The 24,544-nt window shown below is 39.9% G+C and overlaps 1 protein-coding gene across 1 annotated transcript in view; it reads left to right on the top strand.

Moving 5' to 3' along the window:
• The window catches only part of LOC139721054 (sorting nexin-27-like), a 119,874-nt gene that overhangs the window by 93,991 nt on the left and 1,339 nt on the right, over window positions 1-24,544 (top strand). The window contains exons 5-10 of the mRNA XM_071632384.1: window positions 10,253-10,363; window positions 15,177-15,255; window positions 16,591-16,757; window positions 20,952-21,044; window positions 22,335-22,484; window positions 23,492-23,620. Of these exons, the coding sequence (XP_071488485.1) occupies window positions 10,253-10,363; window positions 15,177-15,255; window positions 16,591-16,757; window positions 20,952-21,044; window positions 22,335-22,484; window positions 23,492-23,620 (729 nt within the window). The remainder of the gene's footprint in view (window positions 1-10,252; window positions 10,364-15,176; window positions 15,256-16,590; window positions 16,758-20,951; window positions 21,045-22,334; window positions 22,485-23,491; window positions 23,621-24,544) is intronic.

Here is a 24,544-nt window from a genome sequence, read left to right as displayed (position 1 = left end):
AAAATCGTGATTTTTCCAAGCAAGTGTAAATCCCCCTACTGATGAATCAGTTGCATTCTTTATCTGTTCATGTCATGCTATCCCAGGTGGAGTTTAGAGAAAAAATTGTTACACTGAGTACTGTATACGCCATATATTTCGCGAGTCTAAATTTTCACGAATCGGGACTTCCCTACGATTTCGTGAGTGATGAAATTCGCGATCGTGGAGTCCTGTGCTGATGGAGAAATGTACACGCATACATCATATTCACATCAGGATCAGAGTCAATATTTTCGCGTGTCTTTAATTTCACGAGTAGCACCTGACTCGCAAAATTCGCGAAAATAAATACCTCGCAAAATATTTGGCGTATACAGTAGATGGAATGGAAGGCATGGGTTTACAAGAGGAAAGAGTTGCATAGGACGTGTATGCTGACTGAAAGATCATCAGCGATTCTTGGAGCATTGTGCCTAGGTTGGAGGAGGGTAGAAATTTGTTATGATCAAATATGGGGAGGGGGCAGGGGCTTAAAAAAGAGATCACATCCTATATTAAAAGTTTTCAAGAAAATCATGGGGGGGGGGAGTTGATGAGAGAAAGTACATAGTACATAGTTAGCATCAATTACACTGAGTGTAACTGAATCGTGACCTAATTCATAGGTGTACAGTATCTTACTCTCTGCAGGATACGGTGTCTCTTACTGTGTTTGCTTGCGTTAAATCTTTATGGATGTTGGTGCATTCCCTTCGCATCTTGTTTGCCGTAATCTAATTTTCATGAAACCGACCCTGTTACATCTTGCACGGAACATGTATGGGCGAGCCCCTCTCCATAGCACAAACTCGTTTCTGCATCTGGGTAAATATGGTCGTCCGCCGTTTCTTCATTTCGGAGCCGGGGAATCTCATTCGGGTTCGATTTGGCCGCTGTTTGCTCACAGCACAATGCTATTTGCCCCGTTGCAGGACAATCTGGTGTGAAAAACAGATGATTCCCACATTGATGCGAGCTGCGTGTCGCGTCATATTTGCCGCGTGCTGCATATCGTGGAGGTTTGGCAGCGGTGTCCCAGATATGCCATGTGGGGAGTTCCCCCCTAAGCAATAACTACCAGGAAATGGATGTGTAGGAGTAGAACTATCGGGGGTAAGGTGAATGGAGGGGGGGGGGGGGTCTGGGGAGGAATATACTATAGTCACATGACATAGTTGTACACAGTGTAACTGCTCATGAGAAAGTAGACACACTTATCAAAATTTTAAAAGCTAGCCAAGGGAAATCACCAGTAACAGATAGCCCTCCCATCCCGCCCCCCCCCCCCCAACCACCATACCTTACTCTCCCTCTGGGGTCAGAATGACATGGGGACATCATTGGTCCCAGAATTATGCTCCTAAAAAATATGTATATACCTCTCAAGATTTGATTGGATGCTATCCTTCTCCTTGTCTCCACTTCCCCACCCCTCCCCTCATACCAGAAAGAACTGGTAGTACCCAGTTCCCCATCTAGCAACCGGGGATTTCATGGTGTCCTCCTTTTCCTGCACGGGGAAGCCGGTGATTGCTGAAGCCATCCAGGTCTCTTTCCCTGTCCAGTTATAAATTCATTATTTCCTCCTTTTTATTAGACTCACAGTCCGGGGGAATACGCTTTATCAATATCATATTGGCAGCCTTTTATTGGGTTCCGCGACATCTTCCTCAAGGGACCTTTAATGTGTCATGAGGCACGGGGAAGGTTTACCGAAGCAGATTGGATATTTATTTGGCTGCGAGTCAAATCGGGCGATACAAATATTGCCGGCCAGTGTTGAGCTAAGCCCCAAACCTTGTCATGTTCTATTTCTTGAATGTTAATCAAACCGCTGAAATGAAATGTTTGGCACTATTGAAATCTAAGGCGGCGTCTGTATTGGACAGTCCCAACAACAGGTCGTAAGAAATCAGGGTTACTTGCTTACATGATGTGAGATGCTACAATAGACTTGAGTTGTAGTTTTAGCTTTTGTAAGCTGTTGCCTAGTAGAAAAACCTGATGAAATATACTGTAAAACGAGAAACATTTGAAGCATGAAATTCTTTGCAAATTGGAGCTGACTGCCTTTCTTGTGGCAAGAAACTTTTGATTGCATATTACTTATGAGAATCTTGATATACTTAGCATCTATGTTGGCATTGTTTTCATAGCTCATATTTAATCTATATCTATCTGTCTGTCTGTCTGTCTGTCTGTCTGTCTGTCTGTCTGTCTGTCTGTCTATCTATCTATCTATCTATCTATCTACCTATCTATCTATCTATCTATCTATCTATCTATCTATTTATCTATCTATCTATCTATCTATCTATCTATCTATCTATCTATCTATCTATCTATCTATCTATCTATCTATCTATATCTGCTATTGTGTTTGTGTGTGTGTGTGTGTGTGTTTACCTGGTATTATTAACTTGAAGCCCTTCCAAACTAGCAGGAGTGCTACTTGGTAAACTTGTTCAAAAGCATATTTCATCACGATCAGATTCTTTTTGAAAGCTTGGAATCAGATTTAAATTGCATTCCTCGCAATAGGCATATTTCTAGATCATGTTTCATCATTTGCGGGTGGAAGTCACCTATTGAAAGTGAAAGTGACATTGAACCAATAAAGACCGTGGCACACCAATGTAAATAGATAAATTCAATCTATTCGGGAGTCTATGAGGATTGATTCTATCGATTTTTGAACCGTACTCTGTGCTTAGCTGGGGAATCAGATTCCTGGAAATGACCCAGTCTTCACCGCTTTAGGAAAAAAAAGAAGAAAACTGGTGATAATGCCTGATAGCGTTACTGCACTTGTCTATAGATTGACCTTTGCTTATTTCCATGATTAGCTGCACAGACTTTGTAAGTAATACATTTGCAAAGGTCTCATAGAACTTCAGGTAGCCTTTCCATGCTTTTTTTTTTTTTGGGGGGGGGGGGGGGAGGGGTTGGGTTGTGTTTATGCATTATCTATGAGCATTTATCTGATAGGCCAGTGTTGACATTGAAAGCTAGACAAAATTGGGTCAGTCCGGAGGGTTGGGTCATCTCTTGTGACATACTAGAACTCAAAAACTAGGCCTCATTAAATAACCAAACAAATATCTGCCAGTAATGACATCAGAAAGAAAATGGTATCCCACCAAGCTTTACTGCTCAAGCGTCATGGGTATTGCAATTTCAGGCAGGAGGATTTATTGACAGTGTTTATATACTACATGTGATGTCCATGTAATGGAGGTAAGAAAATTAATTTGCGATGCAGCAAATCCATGAAAGTTTCTGATTTAAAGATGCATCACTACAGCAGGGGGCAGACTTGATATTGACACAGCAAAACTTAACCACATTTGAAATGATCTGCGTGTATTGTGAAATGAAAAAGTTGATACCTCCATTTCGTGGACATCATGCAATTTGTTGACCCAACCTGATGGACTGACAGACCACACTAGAGAAATGCTATTTGCAAAGGTTATTGACCTCACGAGGACACTGGAAGGGACTTCAGTCGGACAGATTGACCATATACCAATGCAAACCACTGAGCTGTTACTCTCGCAATCACTAGAGAGCGAATCACATTCTATAACTTCCCGAAGATAAACTGTTGCCCCATTGTAGCAATACTATCATCTTGATGGCAGTAATAACTTGCTGTTAAAGTGTTATGGCAGTTTAGTGGTGTAATAGCTGCCATATCAATGGCCAATCGGCCTGAAGATTTCCAGAAGTTGCCCATGTAGATGAAACGAGCATCAATCAGAGGAGTCATCCGTGTAATCCAACCCCACTGCCAGCCACAAACTGTTTGTCCAGCAAAATGCCAGAGGCTGCCATCACAGGAAATCTTGTAGATTATATCTCACAACAACTTGGACTGCAGCTATGTTATTTATGAATATTTTTGTGCGGCAGTTCCTGATATCTCCTTCCCTATCTCTTCTTCTTCTTCTTCTTCTTCGTCTTCTTCTTCTTTTTCTTCTTCTTCTTCTTCTTCTTTTTCTCTTTATGTATTTATCTGTTCATGTCAATCTATACATCCATATTTCTGTCTCTGAGTCAGTTAATCTGTCTGTTTTCTGTGTATGTGTTTACAGCATGCACAAATGATGTTCTGTCGATGCTGCAAAGATACAGCAAATATACACAAGAGTGAAGTGATATTATCACATTACTTCCTAAAACCTTCCTGGATTTTTACAATGTTCTGTCAATCAGTTTTGAGTGTAATCATTGTTGGAGAATTCAAAGTTAGGTCAGGTAGCTAGATTCTACTTGTAATAGTACTCAATAAACTAAAATGTGTAGTCCTTTGCCAGCTGTAAGATTATGTCGTTTATCAGAATTAATGACCTGTTAGCATGAAAAGTGACAAAAAGTGTGCTCAAAATCAAGATGATATCAAGTTTTTTTTTATGTGATGTTTACTACTGTGCTCATATGCTGTCCCAGATATTGCAGATTCTTCTTCTTCTTTGTCTTCTATTTCTTCTCCTTCTCCTCCTCCTCCTCCTCCTCTTTCCTCTCCTTCTTGAAATACTACTTCACAAGTCTGCAGATGATGCACCAAACTACAAGGGTCTACTTCCACTTTGTCTAATCACCGTTTAGTCTCAACCCACATGGTCTAATCCTGTTTCATCTACAACCAGTTCATCTAATGACCATTTAGTCCAATTGCCACTTAGCCTCATTACCAGTTGGTCTACTTCCAGATGGGCTATGCCCATTTCATCTAATACCCACAGTTTAGATGCCTATTAAACAATGAAAATGGAAAAAAAAAAATGCAGGGAGTCAACATTGCAATTAGACCATCTGGTCATTGGACGAAATGATAATTAGCCAAACTGGACATTGAGACCAAGTAAGGATTAGACCAAACAGACATTAGACAAAATTGATAGTAGACCAAATGAGTTTAGCCGTAGTGATGTTAGACGAACTGGGAAGTAGACCATCTGATATTATAGACCAAGTGGCAATATACCACTACGAGTACTTGTTACCAAAATATGTTTAGAACTACTCTCTGTGATGCACTAAAGATTCAGTCTGTTTTTTTCTAAAGTATTGTGGCTGCCAAGATTTCCCGGAAAGTCAGTTCGTATTTTTTCAGGACATTCCTCAAATGTTGTATACATGTGTCGCAGCTAGTGTGGCAAACACCCACAGATCTTCAAGCCTGCAAAAGTGCTTGTCTTCACCAGAGTCATCTAGATAGTGTATGCATATTTTGCTTGCTATGTCAATGGTGCCAGTGAACTTTCTGACCTTCATTTTGAGCAAGTGTTTCCCGCATCAGATTTGTGTGCTAGTTTGAAGAAAAGAGTACAGAAATTAAAAGTTAAATCAAGTGCTCAGATATTTCCCATGTCAAATTGTGTGCTAGTTTGAGGGGGGGGGGGAATGCAGAAATTGTTAAAGTCAAATCAAATCAAATCAAATCAATTTGAAGGGGCCCATGCTGCAAGTTTTTAGTTTTTATAGATCATGAACTTGCCATGTGAAATCAGGTTTTCAGGAAATAATGTGGGACTGTATGCACAGGTTTATAGTGAATGTTATAGGGGTACTAGAGGGCAAAAGCAAATATGATTGCCCCAAATTGTGAACCCTGAAAGCATTGTCTTATTCCGTCAGCAGGTAAATTTAAACATAGTAGTAGTTGTAGGAGGGGCAGGGAAATTGAAAAAGAAAATGTTGCAACACAATTTTCCCTCCCACTTACCGTGGTATTGAAAATATGATTTGCAATATCAGCCTTCATTGCGATCAAGCACACGACGTTTGCTGGCTTGTTACAGTATGATTCAGAAGATCTTTCATGGCAAACAAATGCCTGTACCTCATGTACTTTTACGTTTTGGTTGATTTTTTTCCTATATTCTATCAATTGATGTTTGTGTATTATTTCATCCTGTTTCTTTTTTCTTTTTTTACAACTTCAGTTTGTTTTTTAATTCGTGTATTCATTCATTTGTTTGTATTTTGCATAGTTGTTTGGTATGTGTTATAAATAGGTGCTGTGATGATAGTGGTCTTTTCTTGTGAGCCAAGATTGTGTACGTAGAAGCCGGGATGTCGCCCAACTCCCCTCCCCCCCCCCCCCCAACATTACCTCATCCACATGTGACGTCATACCATTTATCATGCAATTTATTCTGTCTTTGCCTTCAATGGGGTTCAACCAACAAGAGTGGTTTCTATCTGCGTCGTGACGCAACGGCTAAGGCCCGGCACAAGGCTTTTGTACAGTATGCCATAGCTGCAGTGACGTGCAGTAGGCTGCCAAGCCAGATGATAGTAGATAAACCACATTTATATTGCGCATACTCAAAAAAAAATATGAACTAACGGCTCTATGCAAGGAAGGAAACTGTAGATATGTAAGGGAAAATAGACATAAGACTAAGAGAGAAGAAAAGATAAGGTGAAATAAAAAGTAACAAAACTTTGTAGCACAGAGCCTAATTCATTGTCAAGTTAAATATATGTGACCCGCTACAACAAAAGGGTCCTCAAGTCGCGCACGGTCGAAGCCGTGAAAATCGAGTTTGAAGTCAGAGCATCAAAATTGGTCAAAACTTACGATTTTCTGATTTTGACATATCTTCTATCATCTGTCGAAATTTTGAAGCAAAATGGTGAAAGGAAAGACCAAAAAATAGCGTTTTTCTGGGCCATGTTTTTTGGCGTTTCAACGAAGCAGAAACTGGTTCCAAAATTTGGATTGAGCGCCACAGATAGGCTCTGCCCCTAACAACAACCAGAGTGATCTCATTGGTCAGTTTGCTGCTTGCCGCTAACCGAAGCGTGAAGCTCACACACTGCCCAGTCGACTGGTGCGTGCAGGCAGGGTGCGCTATGCCCAGCCGCTTCTCCTGGCATCCTAGTCACTGATTGGTCGGTGAGGAGACCGCCGACGCTGTGCTTGAATGAGCATTTCGGGAGTTGCTCGGGCTTGCCTTCTATTGTCCGGAGGCGAAAACTGACTTGCGTGTCCCTTGATCGTGATTGCGTCGCAAGGAAAACTTTCAGGGTGCTTTTCTCGAAACAGTGATTTCCCAGACGTCTCGACATGCTCTCTTTTAAACATCGATATCTCCGCAGGCGATTATTTCTATAAGATGTGTTATATATCAATTTAAAGCAGAAAGATTAGGAAATTATGACATGCAATTTTCAAATAATTGACCTCGCCCGACTTTAGGATCATTTTGTTGTAGCGGGTCACATATGTTTTCAAAGACTCTTTAAATTAAGAAGGTACATATGTTTTTCGTGTTGTGATATTTGCCACTGAAAATGGGCCAAAATTCAAAATTTTCCTCGTGACTGAGAACTGTGTGTTCATGTATCCTATCACAGAATCTAAAAAGGAACGTGATTATTGCGACAAGGCAATCATGTGTCTTTCGCATAAAATTTTCCTCTTTATTAGTTGGTTCTCTGCTGTCTAGCTGAACATTTGTGAAGCATTGTGGCCATGAACCAAGCATGTAACCCCTTATTTGCCAGTGGCTTTGGACAGTGTGTAGAATGCTATGGGGTCTTCTGTTGCAATCAGCACTAAAAACACACATACACGTAGGGTTAACCCCTTCTCTGTCGGTGACTTTGTACATTGTGTACAATGCCATGGAGTCTTCTGTTCCAATCAGCACTCCAGGCATGCAAAGGGGTAATAACAGAATAGTTTATATTTTTAGAGCGCCTTTTCAACTTGGTACAAAGCGCTATGAGATGTCATCCCTGGTTGCCGTAGGAGATAAAATAGATATAAGAATTACCAGGCAGTGACAGTACAAGTCCAGTGCATGTATAGGGAGGGATATCAAAATAAGTAGGTCTTCAAATTTTGTTATATTGGGATCCAGTGTTGGTGATGATTTCAGAATAGGAGGGAGCTTATTCCACAGTCTGGGAGCAGTAGACGAGAAGGCTCCATCACCAGCTCGTGTGTTGGTGTGTGGTTGAGGGAAGGTAACTGATGATGCTAGACGAGTGCGCCTAAGAGTGAGAATGTCATACCAGACACTCCCCAACATACTCTGGAGCTCTATAGTTGACCATTTTGTAGACCAGTAGGAGAAGCTTGAAGGATATTCTTGCTGTTACTGGCAGCCAGTGGAGTTGACGTATGAGAGGAGTGGCATGAGAACGTGAACGAATATGGTACACAAGGAGGGGTTGTTAAACGTGAAATACACCTAATATACTGGAGTGATTATCTTCCTTTCCCCCTAGCCTGTGACATAACCTGTGTAATTGCCAGCTGTGCTTACAAGGGTGGCCCGTCGGAGATGTGAATGTTCAGCAAATGAGCCCGTTTGTCCCAATCAGTGCCAAATGGTGAAGCATTCATAGGTCCACTAGCAATGATTGCCCTCATCAATAGAAATGATTTTGGAAGAAACTCTGAAAAAAATCTGCTCTACTTCAGACAGTTTGTATAAATGGTAATGGTGCCTTCGGGATGGGGGGGGGGGGGCACTACATTATGTTAGTGTCCATATATCCAAAATGTAGAATTGTGTTGCCAAGGGGACCTACTGCAATCCCTGAATCTCAAGATTCTGAAGCAGTTACTGTCTATGCCGAATATTTCGTGATGTTTTTATTTTCGCAAATTTTGCGAGTCGGGTGCTATTCACGAATTTAAAAATGTGCAAAAATATTAACTATGTTCCCAACTTGAACGTGACATGCATGCATGCATTTCTCCTTTCAGTACTGTAATTCACGTTCTCTAATTCAACCACTCGCAAAATTGTCTCGGGAAGTCCCGTTTCGCAAAAATTTAGACTCGCTAAATATGCGGCGTATACAGTAGCCTGAGGTGGCGTGCCTTGAATGCAAAGTGTGCAGCACTGTTCTCTATCTCTATCTCTCTTTCTCTTTCTCTTTTTCTTTCTCTCGTTGATTTTTCCTTTACTCTTCCCATTGATTAATTTTTTATCTTTTATATTAGGCAGGCAAGTTGAAAAACTTAAATTATAGCAATTTTACAGAATTTCTCCCAAGTAATAGATATAACAGTTGCACTAGATGAGATAATAACTTCTGTTTGCATTGTCTAGTACAGCTTGATATGATGTGATACATGTTTTAAAATCAAGCAGTTTCTTGAGATCAATTGTGAAGGATACCTTCTAATTCATTTTCAAAGTTGCATAAATTTTGATTGTCTCTGTATGTCGTTAACCAGATCTGTTGTGCATATCATGTCTTATCTTATGCAGAAAGAGTTTTTTTGTATATTCATATACTTTACTTGGGGAATCTGATAGGTTTGTTTTTTGAGTACAAACTATTGTGAAGCTCCCAAAATCAGGACAGAGCTGTTATTCATACTCATATTGCATAAGATAGCAAAATCAACCTGCGGACGAACAATGAACAGTACTTCACCCCGCAAACACCGAGGATTTGTTTTTCTCTCAATTCTGTGTGAGTATTGTTTCATCCGCATTCTAGTCGTTTTTGTTGAGATTTTCAGGGGGAAAAAATGAGGAAAAATAGGAGAAACTAAATACTCAATCTACACTCAGTCAAGGACAGTAATCTTGAAGTTGTTTTCTTCATGTAGAATGTTTCTTCTGTCCTCGTTCCGTCCTTTTGAAGCATTCTATGGAAAAAAAAAAATGAAAATTTTGAGATCAGATTGTCAAGGCCTCCCCAGGGTACACTCCAGGGTCCCATTTCATAAAAGATGTTAGGATGGCAACTCCTGCTGGAATGGAAACTTCCAGTAGAAACAGCCAATCAGGAAGCTGGATTCTTGTCATTGCCATGACAATTGCCATTCCAGCAAGAGTTGCTATCATATCAACTTTTTTGAAATGGGTTCCAGTTCTGAGATTTTAGTGTATGAGTTGCATGGACTCCAAATGATGTAACAGTCTGTATTTAAGACTGCTTTTGTTCTAACAAATTTGATGTTCTTGACAGGCCCATGGTGAGGTAGTGATGCTGGGGAGTGATTATATTAACGAATGTATCTCTGTGGCCATGCATGTATATAATATGTGAAAAGAAATGGGTATTGTAAACGCACAAATTTTCGCGCATTTCGCGCTACTTTCAGTGTGTGCGATTCTAAAACCCGCAAAAATATCTTCACAATTTTCTCCATACATATTCACTGGGTTGACAATCGTGCAGCGTGATTTCAAGAACCCGCAAATATGTTTTCAAATTTTTATTTTGTATCCTCTCTATCTTGCAGTCGAGTCCAGAGCCCCCCAAAGTGCAGATTGAGATGAGGATAAACCTACCAGACAGGACTTCGGCCACCGTGTCAGTCAGGAGAAACAACACGGCAGAGGATGTATATAATGTGAGTATGGGAGCTCAACGTGATCTTCATCTAGTACCATTCCTGGGCACCCCGCCCCCCCCCCCCCCCCCCCCCCCAAGGCGACACGGGAAAAAGGAGTGTACATGTATGTTTGAGCATTGATTGCATAACGGGAGTGCATTCCGTCATGGTTTCCTGACATCCGCTAAAGTGTGTCTGGAATTCAACTTATGATATTTCATTGCGTGCATTATTTTTCTCATCCCTCTCTCCTGTTCCTCTCTCCTTCTTTTCTCTCTCCTCTTTCTCCCTGCCTATCAATCTCTCCCTCCATCTATTAGGATGTCGTATGTGGTTCCATGGCATTTTCTGCCATTACAGTTGCTCCCATGAAATATCTGCATGCTAAGCCAAACATGAATTCTACCCACAAACATATAAACCCCTAACCCTAATCCTAGTCCTCACATCAAAATAAACCTAAGAACCCTGTCACAACCCAAACCCTCACCTTATTAAAGGACAAGTTCACCTTCATAGACATGTGGGTTGAGTGAATGCAGCAATATCAGTAGAACACATCAGTGAGAGTTTGAGCAAAATCGGACAATCCGTTAAAAAGTTATGAATTTTTGAAGTTTCTGCTCAGTCACGGCTGGATGAAAAGACTACTATAGCTTGTGATGTCACATGAGTACAACGATATAAAGAAAGAATAAAGAAAATTCAACATATGTCCATTTTTCTCCCATAGCAAAAGAACACTTGACTTCTCTCTTTCAGAAGGCAGGGGGAATAATATTACCCTTAACATATGTCAGTAGCAAGTCAAAGAAATTTGCACTTTATTCAAAAAGTAAAGTTTTGTGAAATTCTCTTTTTATTTTCCTTATATAGTTGTACGCATGTGACATCATACACTGTAGTAGTCTTCTCTTCCAGCAGTGACTGCGCAGATACTTAAAATATTCGTAACTTTTGAACGGATTGTTCAATTTTTCTCAAACTTTCACTGATGTGTTCTACTAATATTGCTGCATTCTCTCAATCCTTATGTATATGAAGGTGGACTTGTCCTCTAAGTCCAGGGAGAAATATAAGACTGGACTAGAGCAATGGAGCAAATGGATTGTCACCGTCTTATAGAAGAAATCCACCCCCAAAAATGAATAAACTTCAAAAGAAATAGAAAAATATTCCCTACAGAACGATATAAAGATGACAAAAATTGGATAAGAAATGAGGATCATATGACATTTTGAAATTTCACATTTTTTTGGAGAACATTTCTTGACCAGTTCTTATGAATATTCAAATGAGTGATTTCATGATGTTATACCCTCACAATTTTTCATGTATGTTACATATGAAATTTGAAGAAAAAAAATTTAGCTAATACAAATAAAATAAAGTTCACATACCAAGATATATCATAGGTAAGTAACATTTGTTCTTTTTATTTTGGGTGGTTTTAAGGCAAGTTTTGTATTTATACGACTGAAGTATTACATTTTTTTCATTTCTGTATACGAAATGAAGTTACAAGAAATTGTGAGAGCATGACATCATCAACTTGGTGAATATTCATGACTACTGGTCAAGAAGTTTTTTTTTTTTAAATATGCAATTTAAAAATGTCATATCTTCCTGATTTTTTATCTGATTTTTGTCATTTTTGTATCATTCTGTTGGGAATATTTTTCTTGTTCTTTTGAAGTTTATTCATTTCTGGGATGGATTTCCTCTATCTATGTTTGTTTCTATCTCTCTTCCCATCCTCCCATTCTCTGTGTATCTATGTGCATGTACGTTATACTATGTGTTTATAATTCCTACTTTTACTGTGTTCATTATAGCCTTGTCACATTCCCTTCACCTTATTTGGCTATTTGTGTGTGTCCGTCACACACAGCCATATCCATATCTCTGTGTGCTCATCCCATTTGATGGAGCTTCAATATTCTCGTAATCTCATTTTATCCCTCCTCCCCATCCCCCCCTCCCCCGAAAACAAGGATATGTATTTGCTTCACTTGGCCGAACACTTGATTATCATTAGCAGATGTATTTCCTCAACCAAGGGAAAGATGAGAAAAGGGTCCCTAGGCATCCAGTTCACTTTTTCTTCATTTTTTTTTCTCCAGCTCGTTCTCTTTACTTCAACTCTAATTAAACCTCACCTCCCCTCCCTGCCCCCCCCCCCCCACTCTCTCCTTCGTCCTGAGGCAAGCACTTTGTGGCAGAGGAGTGAATCCGCTGGGATTAGGCAACACATTAAGGCAGAGCGCTCTCCCCATCTGTTCACGTACTGCCAAGGCGCCAACCCCCCCCCCCCTTCCGACTGCAGCAATGAAAATTCACCGTGCTGTACTGCTCGCACGTTCGTTGCGAGCATGATTCAGGACGAGAATTTAATAGCCGCATTTGCACACCGGAGTTATCGGTTTTTACATCGCAATGTGAAAATTTATTTTATTTAGCCACAGTGCACATACAGTAAAATAAGATTATAATTTGGCTGCAATTTAAGCGCTTGTAATCTCCAGACTAACGCATGCCTATACAATGACTAGAGCGTGCCCCTGGGCACCTGAATGTGGGGACCTAGTGTGGCAAGTTGTATTATGGGGTTAAAGAAATTGTTGTTTTCTTCACACGCACAGTGCAGAGCAAATTATCGTGAGAGTTTCCAAGGAAAATCTAGCCGAACCAATTTTTGCATCGCAACACGTATCACGAGAGTTTATAGTGATTTTTCTGCATGTGCCTTGTATCTGCACACAAGAATTTATAGGTTTCGGTGTTGCCTTCCAAAAATCAATTTTCTAAGTAACTGTGACATTTTAGACATGTGTGAAAGAGACTATGGTGGCCAATAGTGCAGTGTTTAATATTATTGGAATTTATACTGTGAGGTAAGATATATTTTTGCAGCATGAAATTTTTGTGAATTGCCACTGGCATTCAATGCATATAGTGTAGACAAGACCTTTTGCTTGCATTTTAATTTTGCAAATCATTGCCCTAGCAAAATTTGCAAATCTTTGCCCTTGCAAAATTTGCTAAAATAAAATGCATGATGTGAACATTTCTGGTTTTACAGTATGCATGTCAGAATACTTGAGCATTAATAAGCTCTCTACAGATGATGGTAGCAGCATCAAAGTAAGGGTGGTGCTACATTCTGATTTTTATTTGGTCCCATCCTGGTAATTTGATAGACATTGCCAGGGGCTCTCAATGCCAGATGTGACAGTAGTGCTGAGTGCAATATCATCATCACCCATATGTGAGTCCAACTCTCAGAGAGATGAGGCTGATGCTGTAATAGCCTCTCACTACTGATCAAGAAGGCCAGATGGACTGCAGTTAAATAAATATCGCACTCCAGAATTGCTAAGCAGCTAACTATATAAATACAAGTGTACCGGTACTCAGGGGTTGCTCTAATAACATGCCGTTCAATTTTGCTACGTTGTCTCTTTGCTAAACTTAAAATCCTTTGCTGAGGAGGTGTATTTGGAATGGAAGTTTGAATAGCAAGAATTTCAGTTTACACAAGGAATAGCTTGTTTTGGGGTTTTTTCAGCCTGTATATTATTTCATCCTTACCTAAAAAATTGATGTAATCAAGAAAAAAGGGGGAGAGAAGGACTCGAGCAACTGTATATCATGTGGTGCTATTTCAGTTTGCCTCCTTGTCCGTGAATACCAACCTCTTTTGTTGTAAATATATAAAAATATATATAGTTTGTTTATGCAAGCAGAGGCACAAAACATGATTGTATGACTACTTCAATACATCATTGGTGGTACTCCCTGTTTGCCGAATTTGATTGGTGCAGACGTACTTCAGAAGCAACAGTTTAGCGAAGTCTTGGTTGAAAATTTTGAAAATCAAAAGTTAATGTATGACGCTTCCATGTGTGTAAGTCACCTCTCTTGTTGATCTGTAAATTGCCTTTAAATGGTTGCTGGGGTTATTACATTTGGTATGGAATATTAAATCTCTGATTTGTATGCGTGAAAACATAATCTATTGTTGACAAGGCTAACTCCTTTGCCTTGGCTGATGTGAAAAAATATACAGATTACTGTAAAAGTGGTTTCTTTCGCGTACAGAAACTTTTGCGGTTTCCATCGGTGCCGACTTTTTCACGTGTGTTTAAATTCGCGGTCGGTAATGATAGCGTTGTAACAACCCACGAGTTCAAAACATTTTCGCCGTGATGTTAAATTCGTGGTTCAACCTTAAAGCTCGAAAATCGCGAAAATAAAACCACCGCGAAAGAAACCACTTACACAGTACATCTCGATCTCTCAAGCAGACACAAGAAAGTATGATTGTTTGGGTTTTTTTTTCACACAGAAAATACTAGGTCAGTGATGTTCTTTGTCTGAAAAAAAATATGATTCCTTACGCAAGCTGTTTTGTAGTCACGATCAAGCCATCTCAGATGTAGTGCCAGATTTTGAACAAATTTTAAAAGACCCCTTCCACTTGTTTCAGCACTTCAATTGTACAGTTTTTTTTTTTGTTTTAGATACCATCTAAATCTCCTTTAGATTTCCTTTGAAATCCCCTTCGCTAGCATCCTTTTATTCCTGTGTAGAGGAGGGGAACGTAGTCTTGTATAGGAGATAATCAGAACACAGTTTACCGTTTTTAGAACAGCCCCGGCCTCCTGCAATATTAGATAGACGATGCCCTTAGGGTTTATCAGACTTAAGCATTACAAATCTCAGACAGGCATTGGGATTACATTGCATGTAATCACAGCAGAGAGATACACAACTCACCAACTGTCTTCTTTTTTTTTATCTTTCTCTTTCTCTGTTTCCCATCGGCCAGTGTCTAGTTCACAAGATTGCCTTGGACAAGGGAATGGTCAATTACTTCTTTCTGTTTGAGATCACAGACAGTGGATTTGGTAAGTATACGTGCGCAGTCATGGCTCAACAGTAGCAGTGGCCTGGGGCCACTAAAAATTTAATGTTGGCCACCAAATTTTCTTAAAAGCTCTCTTTTGATGGCCTGATTGGGCAGCTAAAATTCAAAATGAATATTCATATTTCCTATCATTTTGGATCATTACATTCTTTTTCAGACCATTGATATTCTGAATTCAAAGATTTTAGTGGCCCAAACAGGCTACCAGCGGGGGAAAAAAACAAATTTAGTGCAGAGCTCTGGTAGTGATATGTATGTAGTACATTGTAGATATGTTGAGTGTATGTGTATGTTTGTGTATGTTGATACGTATCATCTGTCTTCATGTATACAGGTACACACATGCATGTATACATACAAACATACATGTATACATACATACAATGTACATACCTGGGTACATACATAATACATACTTGCATACATACACTGTACACTGTACATAAATACATACCCGATTGCATATATCCAGATATGGATACATAGCATAGCATCTCATGTCAAAGAGACAGCAGATGAAAACCAGGGCCCCTGTTCTATAGAAATGTGATACCATGTATCATGCTGCTGGCCAAGACCCAAGTTGCTTCCTCTTATAGGGTCCCCCTCCCCCTCTCCCTCACCCCACCCCCTCACCCCCATCCCCTTGTAAGAATGATGACATGCAACAGTAGTGAGACGTCATTTTGAATTAAGATTTGTCATGTTCCCTTTTAATTTAAGTATCACATCTTATTTAAGTCACACAAGTGTTGACTGATAATTTGATATGTTGGAATCTTTATCTCAAAGTCATTTGAAATGAAAGCATGTGATGATGAATAACATACATAGCTGACAAATCAATATGCTGTAAAAGTGGATATTTTCGCTCAAGAAATTTTTCACACTCGGTTTGAATTTCATGTATTCTTTGTTCCACAGAATCAAGACAGTTATTAGTGGTATATAAAGCAAGCAAAGATATTCTCATGCTTTTATTTTCATACTAGTTCTGGTCATTCCGCACTGCAAAAAAATGTTGTTGTTTTTTTTTTTGCAGTATACTGTTGCACGTGTCCTTCAAACCCAAGGCAAATGTTTATAAGCGGCAGTTTCAGGCTTACTCAGAATTATTTTGACTATATAATGATATTAGAATGATCTTGAGCTTGATTTGAGATGATATCTCCTTTAATATGGTACGTATGCTGAATGTACATGCGGGTTTTCTAGGGTGGTCACAACACTATCTACCATCAGTGTGCCCAGGGTCTGGCTTTACTCATCCCTATCATTTGTGTCAACATTTTCATCTTCACGTTTGATCCCCCAGAGAGGAAGTTACTACGGACGGAATTCCCCCACAGTCTGTACATCCAGAACTACTCGTCGGCCACGCCCACCGAGAGCTGCATCTCCATGCGAAAGTGGGTCTTTGCGCCGACGCAGGAACTCCTCATGAACCACGACGAGAAGGCCATGGCGTATCTCTTCTGGCAGGTGAGCACCTGGGTCAAAGGTCAAGAGATCAGAAGTCAGCAATAAGTTTTGGTTGTGTGTGTGGTTTTTTTTTTTATTATGCCCCATTTTAACAGACCTTACAGCGGCAATGCGCGAGTAGTGTCCGGGTAACAGAATTCCTCTAAAGTTCCAACAAAACCGCAGGAGAGAGCTAGGGGTACTGTTTTAACGGACACACACCGAAAACCTTGCTTGGGTAGGTTTCTACAAAGGGGGTGTGTCCATTGATGCGACTACCCCACCCACTGCGGCCAGCACCACATGTTTGTAAGCAAAATTTTGTTACAGTCACTGATCTCAACTACATAGAGATCAGTGGTTACAATCCATGCATGTGATTGGCATGTCAATCATTTTCTGTCTGCAATGTTGCACATGTGTGTACAGTACAGCATTGGAATGTTACCACAGTTGCATTCTAATAGGAGAGTTGCCAGGGTAATGTGGTGGTAACTTCAGGGTTGTGTCGCGGCAATTTGTGGCAAAAGTTATCACGGCAACGTCGGAGCAACATTTTGGGGAAACCGTTCTAACAGGAAGGGTGAAAAAAGATTACCCTGACGTTACCTGTACGTTGCCACGGTAACTCCAGTTTGAAGGGCTCTGTTAAAACAGGGCTTCAGTTGGTTATGAATCAAGAAATTGAACTGTGAGTTAATTTGTCTTGGGCCGAACTGCCACAGCTCATCAAGGATTAAATTTTGGGCTATTGCACCAAGAATTCAGGCTACAGCTGAGACGGACTTTCTCTTATCCACTGTAGTGGTAGTCTTCGTGCATACAAATGGATAGTAGCAATGTGTATTCAAGCTGATCTTTGAGCGATAAGTGAGAAGTAAAAGCGTGAAGTGAAACCTTTTGCTGACATAAAAAGTGTCTATGGGACTGAATAAATGTTTATTTAGTAAAAGGGATGTTTGCTGCATTGAAACTAAAACAGTAAACTCTTTAAAAAGCAGGAAACAGGGAGAGTTTTAAAAATAGCCCATTTGACATTTGACACAGTAATGAGGTTGGCTGATGCTTCTCACTTTCGACATTGTATTTGAACTCATCAGAGAACATAAGGCTTGCAATACATTAAAAGAGCTTGAATATTTCAAGCAGCACTCAACATGCCCGATGTGCATGCGATGGAGTGTACCACACGCTCACACTGACACAGAGCCCAATATGATGTGATAGACATGTCAATATTGTGAGAGGCCTAGCCCTGTACGTGTCTACCTCACAAAATTGGGAGGGACATGTCAGGAGGTGGTTCCCAAATTGAACAACAGCTCAAGCGTTGGTGTGAACTGGGTCTTAGTTTCTCAGATGAAATTCACAAGTAGCGGCTTCACATCATTTTTAAGAGATAAAGAACCAAAAGTTCAATTATCACTCTCAGGCATGCAATACAGAAAGGGAGGGAATGCACATTGGGTGCTTAATCTCTGGTGATGTGTGTTTTCACATGAAAGTTTGTGTTAAGGTTGTCTAATACCAGTATGGCACTTATCAGACAATGCGTACAAGTAGTCTACCCATTTAGGAACACTTTTCAATTTTTTTATATTTTTTTTTAGCAGTACCTTCAAAAGAAATTCTAAGAGATCACCTGCTTGTTTCTTGGAAGTTGGAAGTAAGAAAATGTTACATTGCCTGCTTGTAATTTTGGCTTAAGTAGGTTAAGACCAGCTGCAAAGTACCAGTAATTGTTTATCTTTAATTTCTACATGGGAATGCATTTGTGTACAAAACATGTGAACGTGTAGACCTTTTAAGGAAAGTGCACACGAGCAGTGCTCAAAGAGAAAATGTGTGAAGTTAGTAACCCTGTGTGTATGACTCAGCAATTCCAGTCAGTCCTTTGCAAGAGCATGGATCTATAAATACCTCGCTTGACAAAGTCGATCCTAGTTTGTGCCATCTGTAAACAGGCTTACTGCACTGACACGAGGATACTTTTTTTTTTCTTAACAGTATGTGGAATGAGGCATTCATGTTGACATACCAGACTCCAGCTGTATGGTGTTTGCCTGCTGTTGACTAGTCTTGTTTCCCAGGTTTATTAATGGTATCCAAAATTGTCACAAGTTAAGTAAGATATAATCGTTTTGGTGTGTTGTTTTGGTTCATGGTTAATTAGGTTAAGAATTTTTTCCTCTTTCCAAATGCATTCATATAGAGGAAGATGGGGAACACTGTAAAGCAAGAAACATAATTAACTCATACTGTACCAAAATGTAGCAGGTAAAACTCAGTTTATGGATTACACAAAAAGCCTCAAAAAGGAGACTAACCTGTGGCATGTGATAGGCATTGGTGATGAGCAGCACTAGAGGTGCCAGGGTTAGGGGATGACTAGATGTACCAAGGAACTAACTATGGTGTGATCGTGAGTCAGTCATACATCAACCCCTACCAACCTCACCCCCTCCCCTTTGTCTCTCTATCTCTGCCTGTCCCTCCCCTGCCACACCCCCTCCCGCCCCCTCTGACACCCCCCTCCCGCCCCCTCTCTTCAATGCCAAGGGCAAGTTCAGGATGACGTATCTGTGAATAGACATTGATACACTAGAACTACTTTCAGCATCAAACATTGAACTCTAGATTTCCCTACCTTTTCTCCCCCCCCCCCTTTCCTCTCCATTTGCTTCTCCCTCACCCTTCCCTTCCTCCCCTCCTTCTTCTCCCCATCTACCTCCTTTTCCAGCCCTTCCTACTTCTTCCTTCCCTCTCCTCTTCCTCCCCATCCTCCCTTATTTTTCCATACACTCTTTCTCTCCCTCTTTTTCTTCCTCCTCTTTTCCCTCTTCCTCTGTTCCCTTCTCTTCCAATCCCCCATCTACCTCCTCCTCATCCCCCCCCCCCCCATCGACCTCCTCCTCATCCCCTGCTCTTTTTCTCTTCTTCTCCCATTTCTCTTCTTCCTGTTCTTCCTCCTTTTTTTTGATCAATCCTCCTATCCTCCTTGAATGAAGAATCCATTGCCCATAAAATAGAGTTGAAGGACCGATATAATTCCCTTCTCCTTGTTCTCTTGACGATAAAAGCACCCAACTTTAAATGTCCCCGCAGCTCTCATTATATAGCTCCTATTATAACAGTCTCGACAAGGACACAATTTGTGTAATACCCTTTCCTTCATTATCTAATCCACCTTGTCAATCACGGGACGAGTGATTCACATGTATCTCAAGTTCGTAGTGAACCAGTGAAACTCACATGGTTGAAATTTCCATTAGTGATAAAGCTCTGTGCATCCATGGTGAAGAGATCTTTGAACTCGTTGCATTGACTGCATTCCCTTACACCCCCTACCCCACCCCCACCCCTCAAACACAAACAGACTCATGCACACAGCTTTTTGGAATCGAAGGCTACAGACTAAATATAGAGGCTATCATATGCAAGACAGACGGGGATATTGAGAAGGAATCGTGCACACGAATGTAGCTTGCTACAGTCAGCTTGTAGTTGTAACCCTACTAAAGCTTCTGAATTGTATTATGTCATCAAATTGACGAGTTGTTTGTTTTTTTCTCTGTGCTTATGCCCGTGTTATCTGAGCTGTAAGTTTACACACGATGTATCATATTTAAATGTCCTAAAATTTCATTGGCATCTTTGTAACTTATGTCGCAAAGGTAAATACACCTACAATGACTCAAGTCAGTTGTCACCTTTTTACAGAGGATATTGGACTTAACTTGATACTTATCCAGTTTACCTACATGTACAACAACTTCATTGCTGTCTTGCAATTAACTACTTCTACATCTTTCAGGCTCAAAACATCAGGGACATTACATGCTTATACATAATCTGAATAAGTAAAGTTACATTTCCGTCAGAAGTTAAGAAAACAAAGACAGAATTCAGCCTTCTTTTTTTATTTTGTACAAAGTAAACAAGGAGCGCTGCACATACATATAAGGTTGGAGTCTGTGACCAAGACTATCATTCTTGGCCGTGAAGAATTGCTAGCCGAAAGTTGCTAACATTCCATTTGTTATAGGTTTTGAAATATTTTTGTGTCTCTTTTTTTGTTGGTGTGTTTTTTCCCCACATTTTTTCACTTATATAGGTTTTATATTCTTTTTTATCTAATCATTCCGCTAAAACTTTATTGGTAAAATTCTCTTGTAATCCTGTATTTTGTGTGTATTTCTCCCCCCCCCCCTAAAGGCGGTGAGTGATGTGTCCAAACACAGAGTGAAGTGCCCCTCCAACACCCTGTATGAGCTGAAAGCACATCAGGACAAGCAAAACAAACTACAGGTAAGCCTGACCTTGGGGCTGATTCACATGGAGGTTAGCCATTCCTGTCAGTAGCAATCATATCAATTACTAATTAGGAATCGATGTACATGCTGACTGCTAATGGGTTTGTTGCCGTGTTGCAATTCATCTACAAATTGACAATTGTGGTATAAAGTACTCTGTGAAAAGGAGTGTTTGAGATGTTTGTGTCTGCAAATCTTTTTGAGTCTCTTAAGTTTGCTGTCTGGGTTTTACAGAGCTAAATTTTAATTTCTATTTTGACCTAGTGTCTTATGTCTGATATGAGAGAAGAATGGTGTAATAACGGCACCTTTCCTTACAATTTCTCTGTTCCTCAGCCAGAGGTGTCTGGAACAACATGCTGGTATAAGTATCATACAGTTGTATGTCATCACATAGTATTGTCGCTGCAACCTTTTCATTATAGCAGTGATTATAAGCTACTGTATCCCAGAGGACAATTTCCTTGCTTTTACATGTTGATGTTTTGTAAAGATAAAAAGCATTTTACTGTCATGCCAAAAGTCTGACAAATATTGTTAATGGAAAAGCAGTGATCGTAAGCTAATGTTTCCCAGAGGAACAATTTCCTTTCTTCTAAATATCAATGTTTTGTGAAGTAAGAAAAGCATTTTCTGTCATGCCAAAAGTCAGACAAATATTGTTAATGGGAGTTAATCCTTTCCTCCACGCAAATAAACAAACAACCAAAGACAACTGAGAAGCTAAATTATTTGTGTAGGGTTAATTTATCATGTATGAATCATTTTGTTTAAAGGGATAGTACAGTATTGGTGGAGATGAGAATTGGGCTTTTAGCTTTTTGCGAGAAACCAAGAAAACACTTATGATATAGTGCAGAGTACACCATTTTAAGAGGAACTGAAAGTTTATTTGACGAAAATCGGGTTTGGAATGACTGAAACATCCAAAAATAAAGTAAAACAAAGTGATCGTAATAAAGTGTGGGTCCCACACTTTACTATAATCGCTCTTTTTTGGATATCTCAGCCATTTCAAAACCAATTTTCATCAAATAAACGTTGAATCCCTCATAGAATTACATGCTCTTTCATATGTCATTAGAGGTTTCTCATTATCTCACCCAAAAACGTTAGAAACCTGAAATTAGGTCTCATCCAAAACTGTACAATCCCTTTAATTCTCGCATTGAATGTGAGTGAAGTAAGCTCACAGAGCACTGAAACTGGGAGGAAATCAGTGGAAGATATGTACAAAGGTTGACCTTGACTACTGACACCAAACCCTCCTTGTCTGTCCTCCCAGTACTTGAAAATAGTCCGGGGACTTGACGGCTACGGGACGGTGGCCTTCCCCCACTGTTCGTGCGACGCCAAGAAGTCGGGTCACGTCATTCCAGTCGTGGGCTACAAGAAGTTCACGCTACAGGCCTGTAAGGAGGACGGAACGTTAGAGGTAGGTCCAGCGAAAAAAAAAGAAGAAGAATAAAGCTTGTCCAAATGTGCTGACATGCAGATGAAATAGTGTAAAAGGCAGAAAATCCTTGATACAGATGTATTATTGTCAGAAGGAGAATGTTCTTGATACAGGTAGACAGAAGTTGTGTCCCTCAAAACAGTGATTTGTGGCAGGTTGTCATGGTAGTTTAAGCTGTGACAGGTATTCAAGGTTTTGAATTATCATCTAGAAAGAACGTTGTAGCAGCACATTAAAAACATGTATTATTATCTGCTCAATTTTTATTCTGCAATATGAGAGCGTATTGAACAAGATGCATAGGCCAATGTAGTAACTCCCCATAGGTTACCGTTGTTACTGGCCATTCAATGATACATCATATTACATTGTCTCATCGGTTGCGCAAGCACTTGCTGAGTGCGCGAACGCTTGGTTTGTACTAAGTGCGCAAACGGTAATTGTCACAGCTCACAAGCATGCAGAAAACTTGCTACATGCAAGTGGGTCGTGCAAAGGCCTAGATCAAGGGGAATCTACCCCAAACAATCCATTTGAGCAGTCAATACTGGATAAAATGACTACAACAATATGTGATGTCACAGAAGTGGAATGATGAAATGAAAATAAACAAAGAAATTTAATGAAAAGTACACATTCTTTCAACTTAAAAAAAGTCTGTTAAATGTCTAAAATAGTCAAGTGCTCTAATTTCGCTGGAAAAAAAATAAGTGGAATTAACGTTATCTTTTTTCTATCATCTGTCTATCTATCTACCTATCTATCTATTAATCTATCTGTCTGTCTGTCTATCTATCTATCTATCTATCTATCTACCTATCTACAAATTGTATCTATCTATCTATCTATCTATCTATCTATCTATCTATCTATCTATCTGTCTGTCTATCTATCTATCTATCTATCTATCTATCTATCTTTCTATCTATCAATCAATCATATAAACACACACACATTGATATGTTATACCTGTGTTCAATGTATAGGAGCAAGCCCCAGCCTTTGACTGGCATGAGATTAGTCAGTACGAGACGGATGAGGAGGGCATGGCATTCTGCTTTGAGTACACCAAGCCGGGCAAGAAGCCAAGATGGGTGCGAGTCTTCACCAAATATGTGAGTAAGGGAGGAAGGGAGTTGCTGTTGTTGTTGCTGTTGCTTTCTATCACATGTTCCTCTTGTCTATGTTTGTTTGTTTGCTTTGTTTGTGTCTGTAGTTGTAGCGTGGTTAGGTATTTACAAATATCTGCACACCTTTCATTTTTATCCCTCAAAGTTTTATAGGCAGATTACTTTCGACATCAGTCTAGACTTTGTCAAATTTTCTGATCAGTTTGCATGTACCAGTTATGCCATGAGAAGTGAGACTGGTCACGGATGATTTGACATGATGATAATAGAGCACTTTTTAAGTCGCTGGAGGAGAAAAGTAATTAAATTATCTTATAAGAGCCCAATTTGGGGTTAATGGAAACTTGATGTGAAGAGAAACTTTGAGAAATTTTACGAGAGTTTGGCAAATTTCTGTGCAGTTTGTTTAGCTCAGACCAGCCAAAAACTATACAAGATCATGTAAGTCTATGCATGAAAATATGAACCCCTGATTTTGCGCAATATGAATCGCCTAATATATTTATGAAGACGTTATGTGATGGGCTTGGGCTTGTAAATGCAGTTCTGTCATGAAATTTAGACCAGCTCAGCTCTCAGATATGCAGAAACGTCTGATCGGCAGTGCAGGCTTAAATTTTACTTTACTGAGATGGCAGACAGCAATCCCTGAGTAATAGTATCCTCCACCAGTTTGGCACAATCTCAAACAAAGACAAAACCCCCAAAATTGTGTCATGCAGCTAGGCAGTGGAAACTGTATGAAGAAGCAGTGCTGGCTCTAGATATTTTGAAAAAAAAAATTGTATATTTTAGAGGTTACTTACATCTTGGTATTATAATGTTTGGGCAATATAGTCTGTATCTAGCTCTTGGTTTTCCTCCATTCTTCCAAACATGATTTGCCTATATACAATGGCTTCTCGTTCC

This window comes from Diadema antillarum, unplaced genomic scaffold (genome assembly GCF_040938485.1).
Source record: "Diadema antillarum isolate AM-2024a unplaced genomic scaffold, OU_Dant_1.0 scf00000137, whole genome shotgun sequence".
NCBI classification, from domain to species: Eukaryota; Metazoa; Echinodermata; class Echinoidea; order Diadematoida; family Diadematidae; genus Diadema; species Diadema antillarum.
The sequence above is the reverse complement of the archived record's forward strand: the minus strand, read 5'-3'. Positions and strand labels throughout refer to the sequence as shown.